Below are 14,163 nucleotides of genomic sequence, written 5' to 3'. Positions count from 1 at the left end.
GTCCCAGCTACTCGAGAGGCTGAGGCAGTAGGATCGCTTGAGCCCAGGAGTTTGAGGTTGCTGTGAACTAGGCTGACACCACGGCCCTCACTCTAGCCAGGGCAACAGAGTGAGACTCTGTCTGAAAAAAAAAAGAAAAAAGAAAGAAAGAAAAAAGAGCCATTAGTATTTCCTTTTTTTGCTGATGTTCTTTGCCCACTTTCCTACCAGGTCCCACTGGATTTTTTGTTATTGGTTTTTAGTAACTCTTGATATATTAGAAACATTTATACATTTATGTCTTTGCAATGTGACCAGCAGATATTTTTCCAGTTTTTCATTTGTCTTTGACTTTATCTGTGGTATTCTTTGGCAACACAAAAATTTTAATTTCTATCTGGTCAATTTCATCCAGTTTTCCTTGTAGGATTTCTGAGTATTGTGTCATGCTTAGCAAGGCCCTCTCTACTCTGAAATTATTTTTTTAAATACTTTTTCCCATGTTTTGTTATGGTACTTACTTTTTTCAAACTTCTTTGTTCTTTCTATGTGAAATATATATAACACGTAGAAAAATATAAATGTACAGCCCTGTGAATTGTTATAAATTGAACCTATAGTCTTCTGGTATTTTCATGGTTTTACTTCTTACATTTAAATTTTACCCTGATCTACACTTTATTTTGCTATAATATGTGAAATACAAATCCATATTTATTCTAAAAGAACACTTTTTAAATGTTCATGAGATATTTTAAAATTAATTACATAACAGGCAAAAAAGGAAAATCTCAACATATTCCCCAAATCAGAAATTGTACAGGATTTATCCTTTGTATGGTAGAGAAAACAAAAAGTTATTGACAAGGACTTAAAAACAACCCTCAATTAAATGACTCAATTCCAGATTATAATTTCAATTTACTTAGTAACATAAGGAGATTTATGGAAATTGGCCAAAAGGGCTTTATTATTTTTTAAAAGGAAAAGATCAGAAATGGCCTAAGCAATAAAGTTGATAAATTTAAAGAATAACAAATGGCCTCAGTAAATCAGGCAAAAGAAATAAAAAGATAAAAATTTCAAAACTAGAAAAGGGAAAATGCTAGCAGAATTGATAAATGAAAGCAAAAGTTTATTTTTTAAACATAAGAGATACCAACTGCTGGTGTATCTGTTAAGAATAAAAAGACAGTAAAATAGCCGCTTGTGTTCCTGTCCATTCCGTGTTCTTAAGTGAGATCTCTGTGTGTTAGGCAGGAATTTGTGCCGGAACATCTTTGGATCATGCTCTTTGTGACACAGCGACCCGTGCCTCTGGGTTTTCTCTTGAAGCAGAATGTTTACTCATGATTGTTTAAAAACTACTTTATAATGTAATAGGAAAGAAGATTGTAAATCCCAACCTTTGGGGAGTTTTATATTTGGGGGGAAAAGGTTGTCATCCGCAGTGAGGATCGTTCCATTTTCATCTGAGTAGATTATCCGTAATAAGTTTGCTGGATTTGCTGCGTATGAGGTGATGCCGCAGGCCGCTGTATAGTGAATGTCCGAACTGGAGGAGGAAAAGGTCACCCTTGGGGCTGGGTGTGGCGGGAGGTGACACTGGGGAGGGTCAGGCTTTGCAAACTGCAGCTACACAAAGGGTTGTGGTGGAGAAGAAAGGTCTGTGCATGAAGTTGAGGGGACTGTTTCTGGCTCGAGTGTGCTCAGAGGTGTCCCTGGCAGGCAGGGACAAGGGCTGGTGCTCTCTCTCCAGTGCTCCTCTTGGAGTTGGGAATACCAGGGAGAACTCCCTGTCTTCTCTCTCCTTAGGGGTCTGTGCTGTGGGAACAACCTGTAAATGAAGCTCAGGGCACAGGACGCAGCCCAGACACCTATGAGAGCCTCTCCATGGGGACCCTAGAGCACCCATGATGAACCAGGAAGCCAAGTAGGTGGTTTTCTCTCCCCTTCTCCTCCTCTTTCCCCCTCCCATGCACTCCCTCGCTCTCCTGCTACCACTGACACTGCTCCCTGCCCTCGTGGGCTGCCCCCGACACAGCAAACCTTCAGCTTGAGAATGAACCTCATCAGACACAGAAAATCAGGAAGGGCCTTGAGGCAGCATCTAATCCACCCAATTTATAGATGACATAACTGAGGCCCAGATAGGGAAGAGACTTGCTTGAGGCCATACTATGAGTGTATCAGCTAGGACAGGCTAAGTTATGCTCCAGTAACAAACAACCTCCAAAATCCTGGGGGCTCCTGATAACAAAAGTCTATTTCCTGCTCTTGCTTCTGTGTGTTGTGGATTGAATGGCAGCTCTACTCCACATCGTCCTCTCTCCCGAACCCGGGCTAAAGGAGCAGCCACAGTGTGGAATACTGCCAGCCCCTGCAGTAGAGGAAAACAGAGCACAGGGGATCACACATTGGCTCTTAAAACATCTGCACAGAGGGGACACGTGTCACTTTTTAGTGTAATTCATTGGCCAAAGCAAGTTTCATGGCCATGATCAATTTCAAGGGGGTGGGGCAGTACAATCCTACCAAGGGCCTAGAAAGAGGAGAACGTATCTGTGAAGAGCCTGGTGCCTGCAGCAGAGGGTCAGGAACAGAGCTGGGACAGGAACCCTCGCTCTTGACTCTGGGCCCAAGGATCTTGCAACAATCGTCCTCCCCAAGGCTGTTTCCCACAGAAGTCTCGGTGACTAATGATGATATCATGTGCTTTTTTTCTCCCAAGGATGTTTATCCTTAAAAAGCTTCATGTCTTTTCTTTTTTAACTTTATAATTTTATTTTTTATTTCAGAATATTGTGGGGGTACAAATATTTTGGTTGCATATAATGCCTTTGCCTCGCCCAAGCCAGGGCTACAAGCGTGCCCTTCGCCCATTAGTTGTGAGTCTACCCAGCCCCATCCCCTACTTCACATCTTATTCTAAGGGGATAGAACACAAATGGTGGAAACAAAGACAATGTGTTAGGCTGATTGGAGGAGAAATTTGAGGATGAGGAACATCCCCAGAAATCACACCATCCAGGCACCGCTCCCTTCCACCTGGCACCATGCTGCCCTGGGTGATCTCTTTACAGAAAATATGGGCTTTGGACACCATGGCCTGGAGGAGAAGTTATGCCCATGGCCACGCCCTTTGACCAAGATCACACGAAGTCCAGGAGCTTTGCCTTATCTGCAGCCATCTAGGGCTCCAAGGCCTTGGAACTTTACTGGCTTGGGGAGCAAGAAATCTCAGTTCTGATGCTGGCTCTGCCGGGGACTTGCTGTATGAACTGGAGCACATCCTTTACCAGCCTTGGCTGTAGTGTTCCATCTGCCAGTGGGGATGGCCATGCCTACTGAGGATCACGGATGTGAGCGTGTTTCATGAATTCTAAATCTCTGTGCCTGAGCAAGGACCCACTGCTGCTGGTCTAGTTGAGGAGGGTGACCTCTGGGGACATGCCCAGTGGGCCCCTGCTGGGTGCCTAGGGAGCAGCTGGGGTCTAAACCCAGGACACAGAGTCTTGTGTCCCAGCCTCTGGGTGTTGGTGAGGCTGGATCCTGGGGAGCCTCCCACTCTTTTCAGAGTTAGAGGTGGAATCTCTGGAGTTATAAAGATAATATAAGATATATATAAAGTGCTTACAACAGTGCCTAACACATAGTAAGTGCTTTCCAAGTGTTTGCTACGATTATTAAGGAAACACGAGGTGTGTCTGGAAAGTATACAGCCATGTACTATGAAAAATAGAGATCTTTATTGAAGAAGATACAAGAAACATTGTACATAGGACAATGACACCTCAGTCCCCTTCAAAGTTGGGACCTCACACAGTTCTCCCAATGTCTCTTACCCTAACCCATACTCGTTCAGCGTTCTCAGGTGTTCTGCTTGTTGCAGGCCTTCCAGAACGTGGATCACTTTCACCAGATTCTCGACCATGTTTGAAGCGTTTGTGCCACACTTTTATTTGCACTGTACTCATTGCATCGTCCCGAAAGCCTTCTGAATCATCCGAATAGTTTCTGTGGAGGAATGTTCAAGCCTAAAGCAAAGTTTGAAGCAGACTCGTTGCTCTGCTCGCTCAGTTATTTTGAATGCCACAGCCATGCAGTACGCACGCTCACTCCACGGCATCTAGTGCCCCACGGACTAGGACAGTAATATCGTCATTGTGCACGCATGCGCGTCCCAGTCCATTCTCCTCGGCTGCCAGGTTACATCGATGTTGTGCAAACAATTCTCGTTATATTAACAATGACTGGATACTTTCCGGACGGACCTCGTACATCTGTGGTTCTTTCCTAAGGTTAGAGTAATAGGAAGGAGTTGCTGAATCAAATGTACTATGCACTGTTTAGGCTTTTGCTATCTAAGTGCCCCTGGCCCTACTCCCACCAGCAATTCTGTGAGAGTTCCAGTTTAGAAAAGGGAGAATTTTCTTAGAGAGAGGAGATGGTTTATATTAGCTGGGATTAGAGTTCATTGTGAGTAGCATGAAATCCTAAACAACGGTGGTTTAAATAGAAGTGCATTTCCCTGTCATATAATGGAAGTCCAAAGTCAGAGAGTCCAGGGCAGGTGAACAGCTTGAGTCTCCACTGGCTTCCACCTCATGATTCAACATGGCTACCCAAGGTCCAGCCATCACATCGACATTCCCGCCAACAGCAAGAAGCAAAGAAGGATAGACAGTACTTCCGCTTACATCCCACTGGCCAAAACGTAATTACATGGCTACATATAACTGCAAGGAAGACTGGGAAATATAGTGTATTCTAGATGACCAGGGAATGTTCAGGAGTTGTAGTACTAAGGAAGAACAGATTTGGGGGGACAACTAATTGCCTCTGCCATGAAGTTAGCTCAGACTGAGATTAGCACAAATTGTCCATGGAAACAAGAATGATGGTCCACAGGGGACCATCCACAGGGGATGAACTAGACCATTCTGGAGAGCCAGGATACAGGTACAGATGGGGTTAGGGAGGGGTAGGGAAGAGGCAGAGTAATGTCTGAAACTGATCCCAGGGCAGAGGCATCAAGACTCCATGGAGGCCAGGTGCGGTGGCTCACGCCTGTAATCCTAGCACTCTGGGAGGCCGAGGCGGGAGGATCGCTTGAGGTCAGGAGTTCAAAACCAGCCTGAGCAAGAGCGAGACCCCGTCTCTACTAAAAATAGAAAAAATTAGCCAGGTGTGGTGACATACACCTGTAGTTCCAGCTACTTGGGAGGCTGAGGCAGGAGGATTGCTTGAGCCCAGGAGTTTGAGGTTGCTGTGAGCTAGGCTGACGCCATGGCACTCTACCCCGGGCAACAGAGCAAGACTCAAAAAAAAAAAAAGGCTCCATGGAGAGGCCAGTTATCTGCCTATTTTCTGTTGCTCAGTGTGGCTTCTTGAATGCATGGGTTCCCCCCAGCTCATCTGTTGGCCAATTCACCTGTCTCCCACCTCACCTGTCCGCCAGCTCACCGTCCCCAGCTCACCTGCCTACCTGTCCCTCTAGGCAGGTCCCCATGGACCCCGTCGGCATCCAGCTGGGCACCGGGAACCTGTGGAGCTGCCTTGTGAATCTGCTCAGCAAAGACCCAAAATGGCTGAGCGACAAGATGAGCTTCTTCTTCCCCAACATGGACCTGGGTTCCCAGAACGAGGTCTCAGACCCCGAACAGAGGGTCATCCTACAACTGAGAGAATTGCACAGCCAAGGTCTGGACACCTGGCAGTCGTTCATCTACTGTGTGTGCATGGAGCTAGACGTGCCCCTGGACCTGGAGGTGCCACTGCTGAGTATTTGGGGCAGTGAAGACGGAAAGGGTAGGTGGGACAGATGCACAGCAGGCAGCCTAGCCCCCGCGTCACGGGCAGTGGGCCCAGAGAGGCACAAGAACCCACCTGAGTCACAGAGAGAGGGCGCAGCTGAGCCAGGAACAAAATTCTGTGTTTCAGGGTCATTCCCAAGCAAATTCCCTAATGCCACAAAATCAGCTGGGGCCTGGAGGACCCCTCCGTCCACCCTGCTTCACCCCAGTTGCTCAGGGAGGTAGGATGCACGGAGAGAAAGGACCGAATGACTCCTTCCAGTCCTAAAATTCCAATTAGCCCATAATGCCCAAGAAGTGTCTTTTTGCAATGTGGTCACAAGCTACCACAGGGAGAGACTTCTGACCTCTACTGATAGGCAGGTTTAACTCTGTTCAGTGGGCATTTATTGGGCACCTTCTGTTTATACACTGCACTGAGGGGAAACAGAGGACACTGAGGGGCAACTGCATCCTCGGAGAGCAAGTAGGAACTCACTCAAGGACTCTACCACAAGGCAGATGTGGCAAATGCAGGAGGTTGGGGACACATACACACACATGCACACACACAGTGCATGCATGTGCACAAACATGTATACATACGCACACAAGTGTGCACACATGCATACCTGTGCATGCACACACACAAACATGCATGCACATGCACAGACCTTTCTGCCCACCACTGCCTGCAAGGCTCACCACCAGCTTTGCCCTGCAACAGATAACTGCTCATTTTATCTCTCCTTTGCTGGGTACCCGCCCTGTGGGACGAGCCCTGAGCCAGACACCGGGCCAGAGCCGGTCCCCGGGCATCCCGCTACATCCTGGTGGTCCATTATATTCTCCTCTCTCTCACAGGGTCCCCCAGCCGGCTGGGAGGCAGTGAAGAAAGCCAAACTGAATCTCAGCTGCACCACGGTGAGGCCCGGGGCTGAGGAGCAGGAAGGGGACAGGGAGCACTGCTGAGTCCCCACCTGCTGGAGGAGGCTGGTGGGGGCTGGTCACAGCCGTTTCCCATAGACCATCCTCCTCATCTGTCCCCAGTCCGTGTGCATGTGTGCCACGCCCCTCACTGTGTCTCTCAGCCCCGCCTTCTCCCACTCGTGACTTTCAAGGCTTTAGACTGTCCTCTTGTGGGTTCCCAGGGGTCTAACCTGGAGCCCCTCGGGGAGCCTGTTCTCACTTTCCTGTCCCCAGCCCTCAGGGCCTGGTCTCCCAGCCCCAGAGAGTCAGGCTTCACCAGGGAGCCCTAACCACCTCCTCCCCATTTTCACACCTCGGGCTTGACACCCACAAGTGCTGTCTACACCCCGGGAGCTCAGGGGGTCAGTAATCAAATGGTGGCCACCTGCTGATTCATGGGTCACACTCGAGTCTCAGGGCCTTTACTTCTACAGAAGTATCGACTTCTTAATTATCACCGTGCACGGCAGTAATGTTAACAGAGAACACCCGCCCTGCAATCCCCGCTCCCCAACGAAGCACAGCTGTTTGTCCAAGTCCCGGGTCCGTGCTGCCCCTCACCACTGAGCTGGCGTGATTGTCTCACGGCCGTGACCAGCTCTGGCTGGTGCTTGGCCAGTGAGTCCCTTGTTGGTATAGGACGTGGCTAAATATTGACGTACTCTCAAACGGGTTCCAGCCCCTCTCTGCGATTCAGCAACTAAAATGTCAACACCTGGCAGGTCGAGGGCCCCCGTGCACTGCTCCAGGGGCTGTTCTGATTGGTCGCCAGTGCCTGCAGTAGGAGTTTCCTACTTTGCTTCTTAAAATTCTTTCCTGGGTCCTCTTCCCTTTCTTCCCCCCCTCACTTCTCTCCCCCTTCCTTCTTGTTTTCCTTCATTTCCCAAACTCTTCCAGAATGGCAGCAAAGTGACTCTTGGAAATCCAAGCAGTGAGACAAGACTCATGAAACCATTAAGGGAAGTGAGGAAACGTGGGTGATAAGAAATTGGGGTGATAAAACACGCTAGCGCAGGAGGGAGGTCGCAGGCCTGGCCAAGCCCACTGGAAGCTTCGCTGCCACGGCCAGCGGTGGCCGCCACAGAGCTCGGTCCTGCCCGGCTGGGAGACGGCCATATAGTGCTTGGGGCTGAGTGTCCAGGGGGCTGCTGGCTGGCGGCCCTGCTCCCTGCGTGTTGGGCTGGGAGACCCCCAGGCCCAGAGCCTCCAGCCCTCCTCCTGGGGCCTGGAAGCCCCCTCTGCAAAGCGAAGCTGGTGTTGCTGCAGCCTCTGCCTGCCACCTGCCTGTGGCATGGAGGTCCCCCAAGGTGCTGAGTAGCCCCTTGGCCCGTGTCCCCAGGCCCCACCCCCCACCCCTGCCTCTGCTCTTTTTCAGGCCTCAAGCGCCCTCATCAGAGCTATGAGTCCTCCCCTCGCCGGAAGCAGAGCAGGAAGCAGCAACTAGGTGGGTACCAGGGTGGGGGGGACCTGAACGTGGGGACGGGGTTGCCTCGGAGACAGGACGCAGACTCTGGATGCTGCCCCTGCCAACAAGCCTCCAGTGACTCTAGGCTTCCAGGAGAGAAGGGTTGGAGGTCTGGCGGTCAGAGGGCAGGGCTGGGCTGGCGGGGAAGGGCGTCCCTGTCAGGCTGCAAGGGGCTTCTCCAAAGACGGCTCTGCGGGAGGAGTGACAGCACCACAGCAGGCTCCTCCAGGGACACCCTATGTCCTCAGGGTTGAGGGAGCCCCAGGGAGGGGACCGGCGTGACCAGTATGGGTGGTGAGCAGGGAGGGAGAGTGATGTGGATGCCTGGGCGAAGCCCCAAGCAGAGGCCTTGGGGGCCCATGGGGGACACGGGGTCACAAAGGGCTGGCCATGTCAGGGGCAGAGGGGAGAGAGAACTTCTCTCCTTCTTGCCCAGTCGTCCAGAATGTTCCTTGTTCTCGGCTGGTTGTCCCACTAACTGGAATTCTGCCCACCCCCACCACTTCCAACCATGGGCATATCCAGAGGATTCACATCTACACAAAATAGGCCACTACCTCAGCCACCCTCCCCAGTCTCCCCTAACGGTGGCCCCAGCCCTTCCCCTGGGCCACCTGAGACCTCCCAGTGACCTGGGAATTAAAAGGTTAACACCAGGCACTGTAGGGCCCAGCTCCCACGGTTCCAATTGGTCAGTGCCTGGGCCCACGGACTGTCAGCCTGGGCGTTGCACTGCAGAACTGAAATATTGGGGAGGGACACAGGGGACTCAGATGTCACAGGAAGAGGCTGTTCCAATAAGATGTTGCAAAGTGCCCCGTTTCCCTCCCCCGCTGTGACTGAAGACCTTACCCCACGTATACTGTTGCAGAATGCACAGAGCCGTGACCCGCCCTTCCGCATCCCCACCTCCCTGCTCATGGGCCTGCCAGAGCCTGTGATTCCGCAGAGCCGACTTCTTCTGGGAATCTGGGTGGCACAGAACCCCCTATTGTGCTCTTGACACCTCCACCCCGCCCCCCCCCACCCGGTGCATATGTAGCTGGGGCTAGAGGCTCAGTAAGGGGGTGGGGCGATGTGGCAGAGGACCAGGGGCTCCTGCCCTCATGCCATTTCCCTGCCCCTGCAGAGTTGGCCAAGAAGTACCTGCAGCTCCTGAGGACGTCTGCCCAGCAGCGCTATGGTGACAGACTCTCAGGGTCAGAGCAGCCCCTTGCCTCCCACCAGCCCTACATCCCCCCAATCCTGCAGTGGACGCGAGCCACGGTGCCCTTGGACACTCAGCAGGGGGCCGTTATGGGAGACATCAAGGCAGAAGATGGCACTGACGTGAACATCTGGGACCTCTTCAATCCCAGGACCAAAAAGGGCCCAAGAGTGACAGTGCTCTTGGGGACGGCCGGCATGGGCAAGACCATGCTGGCCCACCGGCTCTGCCAGAAGTGGGCTGAGGGCCAGCTGGAGCACTTCCAGGCCCTGTTCCTTTTTGAATTCCGCCAGCTCAACCTGCTGACAAGCTTCCTGACGCTGCCCCAGCTCCTTTTTGATCTGTACCTGAGCCCCGAGTCGGGCCCCGACGCTGTCTTCCAGTACCTGACGGACAACGCGGAGCGAGTCCTGCTGGTCTTTGACGGGCTGGACGAGGCCCTGCAGCCCTGCTCCGGCGGGGACACGGGGGGCCTCGAGGGCCTGGGCCCAGCCCTCTCCCTCTTCTCCGGTCTCTGCGACGGGACCCTCCTGCCCGGCTGCCGGGTGATGGCCACCTCCCGCCCCGGGAAGCTGCCCCCCTGCCTGCCCGCGGAGGCGGCCATGGTCCAGATGTGGGGCTTTGACAGTCCGCGGGTGGAGGAGTACGTGAGCCACTTCTTTAGCGCCCAGCCCTCCCAGGAGGGCGCCCTGGCAGAGCTGCGGGTGAACCGACGTCTCCGGAGCATGTGCACGGTGCCTGCCCTGTGCCGAATTGCCTGCCTCTGCCTCCGCCGTCTGCTCCCTGCCCGTGCCCAGGGCCAGTCTGTGGCCCTCCTGCCCACCGTGACGCAGCTCTACATGCAGATGGTGCTGGGCCTCAGCCCCCACGGGTGCCTGCCCACCACGACCCTGCTGGGCCTGGGGGAGGTGGCCCGGAGGGGCCTGGAGACCGGGAAGGTTGTCTTCTATGCGAGAGACATCCCTCCTTCCGTGATGGCCTTCGGGGCCGCCCACAGCCTGCTCTCCTCCTTCTGTGTCTACACTGGCCCCGGGCACCTGCAGACCGGCTACGCTTTCACCCACCTCAGCCTGCAGGAGTTTTTTGCCGCCCTGTACCTGATGGGCAGCCCCGAGGTGGACAAAGACAACCTCGCCCACCACGTCACACTCAATTCCCGCTGGGTGCTGCGGACCAAAGCCCGAGTGGGCCTCTCGGACCACCTCCCCACCTTCCTGGCGGGCCTGGCGTCCCGCGCCTGCCGCCCCTTCCTCGGCCAGCTGGCAGGGCGCGGCGAGGCCTGGGTGGGCGCCAGGCAGGCTGCTGTCGTGCAGGTGCTGCGGAAGCTGGCCACCCGCAAGCTCACGGGGCCCAAGGTCATAGAGCTGTGCCGCTGCGTGGACGAGACGCAGGAGCCTGAGCTGGTCCGTCTCGCTGCCCAAAGCCTCCGCTATGAACTGTCCTTCCACAACTTCCCCCTGACCCGCGCCGACCTGACCAGCCTGACCAATGTCCTGCAGCGCAGGGAGGGCCCCATCCACCTGGACTTCGAGGGCTGCCCCCTGGAGCCCCACTGCCCCGAGGCTCTGGTGGGCTGTGGGCAGGTAGAGCATCTCAGGTGAGTAGGGGTGGGGGAGGACCAGGGAGGGAACTGGATAAGAATCTGGAATATCGGAACAGATGGCCCTGACTGCCCCTGGCCTGGGATGCCAGTGAGGAAGCTCCTGGCCCCGGCAGCACCTCTGCATCTGGTCAAATCCGTCCCTGTCTGGTTTTTGAACTCTCCGCCTCTCCCCGTCTGTCCCGGGCTGGAGCCTCAGTCCAAGCTGTGCTGCTGGAGGCTGTTTGACTTCAGGCAGGTCATGGCACCTCTCTGGGCCAGAGTTTCCTCCTTCCTAAAATGAATTCATAATAACTAAGACCTAACTCCTACGGCAGTTGTGAGAATGTGATGGGAGAATGCATGAAAAATTCTTAGCCCAGAGCCTGGCAAAGCCTCCATAGACATTTTAGCCAGAGAAAAGGCTACGCTGCAGTTACAAAGAAACCTCCCAAATACAGCAGCTTAAATCATGTAGAATTTTGTTTCTCTGTCATGGAAGAGCCAGTGGTAAGTGGCCTAGGTCAGTGGGATGGCTCAGCTCCATGTGGTCACACAGGGACCCAGGTCCCTTCCATTGCTGCTCCGCCAACCCCTTGGCCACCCTGTCTGCACAGTCAGAGTCGGGTCCTGGACATGTCTGTGCTCTGGCTTGGGGAAAGGGAAAAAGCACAGAGGAAACACGCCAATGTGTTAACGCTCAGTCCTGGAACTAGATCACGTCCCTTCCACTCACACTCCATGGGTGAGAACATAGTCGTGTGGCCGCATGGAGCTGCAACGGAGGCTGGGAAGTGTCATCTCTGGCGGGAAACCAGGTTCCCAGTTATAGGTCTACTGCTGCAGATGGAGTGGAGAGTGGATTTTGGTGGACAATGAGCAGTCTCTGCCATAATGTGTTTGTCACTGTTGCTGCTACTATAATAGACCCCATCTGTCCGGAGGGATGACCTCTTAGCCCTGCCCAGCACTGATCCTCTGCCACTTTGCTTCTTCCCGTGGCAGCTTTAAGAGCAGGAAGTGCGGGGACGCCTTTGCAGAAGCCCTCTCCAGGAGCTTGCAAACAATGGGGAGGCTGCAGAAGCTGGGGTGAGCCGGGGCTTGGAAGGGAGAAGGGTCTTCATCCGGTCACGCCTGGCACTCTTCTCCTCTCCCCCCATCCTACACGGGGCCGATCCCCAGCCTACCCCCTGCCCCATCCCATTCCTCCCCACCATCTCTGCCCACCCTGTAGGCTGGCAGGAAGTAAGATCACTGCCCAAGGCATCAGACATCTGGTGAAAGCTTTGCCCTTCTGTCCGCAGCTGGAAGAGGTCAGGTGAGTGATCTCCAGGAGGGCTCTCTGGCTGGGGACAGGAGTCACTGCCTGGGGCTCCCTTGGGGCAGGGCTGGGTCCTGCATATTCGTCAGAGTATGACCAGCAGTTTTTCAGTGAGACCCAGAGAGGGGAGGCATCAGTCCAAGAACGGGGTGGGGCTGAATCCAAACACAAGGTCCCCAAAGACCACAGGGCAGGGTTTCTCTCTCCTGATATTTTTGGCCATCTTGGAGGGACATGAGTTTTGAGGCTCCATTCCCTTCTTTCAGCGACCTTGGGAGAAGAGAGGCAGTGTGGAGGCAGGAGTCAGGCACTGTGGGTACACGCCCCTTTATGTTAGTGCACACATGTATGTACTTGCACAGACGTGCATGCTCATCTGCACAGGCATATGCCCCCCACACGTGCTCATTCATAGGTGTGCACACGTGCGTCACACACGTGCACACTTAGATGCATGTGCACACCTAGACGCGCACACACACTAACTAAGCTCATATGCACGAACACATTCCTGCCCTGTGTCTGGGGCTGAGTACCGTGGGGAGGGGGAGGGCCAGGCGCCCTCCCCAGCAGCTCACGGGCAGGACTCCTGCTAGTTTGTATGGCACCTTTATGAGCTTTGGAAAGGCACCCTTTGTCCGGGCAGATGCAGCCTGGCACTAGGTTGCGGCACTCGTCGTATGGAGCATAAGCTGGACCACAGCCCCTGTCGTCCCCTTGGCTGGGTGTCTTTGTACACTGATCACTCTGGTCAGGACAAAGGTTTGGCAATATTGAACCTGTTGACGCTTTTCTTTCCTGATTATTGAGAGTGACTTTATTTTTTTATTTTTTATTTTTTTTGAGACAGAGTCTCACTTTGTTGCCCAGGCTAGAGTGAGTGCCGTGGCGTCAGCCTAGCTCACAGCAACCTCAAACTCCTGGGCTTAAGCGATCCTACTGCCTCAGCCTCCCGAGTAGCTGGGACTACAGGCATGCGCCACCATGCCCGGTTAATTTTTTCTACATATATTTTTAGTTGTCTAGATAATTTATTTCTATTTTTAGTAGAGACGAGGTCTCGCTCAGGCTGGTCTTGAACTCCTGACCTCGAGCGATCCACCCGCCTCGGCCTCCCAGAGTGCTAGGATTACAGGCGTGAGCCACCGCGCCCGGCCTAGAGTGACTTTAATCTTTTCTCCTGTCACCCACCATTGCTGTCATTCACCCTCATCTGTCCCCATAGCCAGGCACCCAAGCGAGGCTGGGCTGTGTACTCCATTTGACAGGTGGGGGAAGTAGGGACAGAGAGGAACATGCTTGGCCTAGGGCTCTGGGGGAGTCTAGACTTTGCTCGTCACCCGGGGGCCAAGAGGCCCTGATGAACTTGGGCCTTGGGCAGTTCCCAGACATCAGCCCTGGGAGGAGGGTGCTGGGTCTCGTTATTCCACCTCATGAGGACTTCAGACTGTCATCTGGATCCCTTGGGCCACCAGGCAGAAACTGTCCCACAGGGGATGAATAGGGACAGATGTGAGACCCGAAGAGGGTCTTTCCTCCCAGCTGTGCCTGCTGGGTGCCAGGGAGAAAGTCATCAACTCTTTCTGGGCCCCTGTATTATGTCTCCCACGTGAGAGTGCCCATCCTGTCACCTGCCGACTGGGGCTTCCCAGTCCCAACCCCAGGGCTGAGAGACTGGGCCTTGATCTCCTTGCAGTTTTCAGGACAACCAGCTCAAGGACCAGGAGGTGCTGAACGTCGCGGAAGTACTCCCGTGCTTGCCACGGCTCCGGAGGCTTGAGTAAGTGGTCTTTCCACTCCCCTCGCAGCCCAGCCCCTCTCCCTGCCTGAGTGACCCCCCTTCCTTGC

General features: G+C 53.8%; 1 protein-coding gene across 7 annotated transcripts in view; it reads left to right on the top strand.

Moving 5' to 3' along the window:
- The window catches only part of NLRC5 (NLR family CARD domain containing 5), a 66,971-nt gene that overhangs the window by 12,734 nt on the left and 40,074 nt on the right, over positions 1-14,163 (top strand). For 5 of the 7 annotated variants that reach the window (XM_045533668.1, XM_045533669.1, XM_045533667.1 and 2 more), the window contains 9 exons: positions 1,795-1,912; positions 3,872-4,280; positions 5,480-5,790; positions 6,639-6,698; positions 8,119-8,187; positions 9,338-11,012; positions 12,000-12,083; positions 12,229-12,312; positions 14,012-14,095. In XM_045533668.1, the coding sequence (XP_045389624.1) occupies positions 4,069-4,280; positions 5,480-5,790; positions 6,639-6,698; positions 8,119-8,187; positions 9,338-11,012; positions 12,000-12,083; positions 12,229-12,312; positions 14,012-14,095 (2,579 nt within the window). In that variant the 5' untranslated portion in view covers positions 1,795-1,912; positions 3,872-4,068. The remainder of the gene's footprint in view (positions 1-1,794; positions 1,913-3,871; positions 4,281-5,479; positions 5,791-6,638; positions 6,699-8,118; positions 8,188-9,337; positions 11,013-11,999; positions 12,084-12,228; positions 12,313-14,011; positions 14,096-14,163) is intronic. The other 2 variants (XM_045533671.1, XM_045533672.1) reach the window with 2 other exon arrangements.

Source organism: Lemur catta, chromosome 20, assembly GCF_020740605.2.
Source record: "Lemur catta isolate mLemCat1 chromosome 20, mLemCat1.pri, whole genome shotgun sequence".
Taxonomy (NCBI): Eukaryota; Metazoa; Chordata; class Mammalia; order Primates; family Lemuridae; genus Lemur; species Lemur catta.
Note: the sequence above shows the minus strand (reverse complement) of the source record. Positions and strands in the feature narration are given on the sequence as shown.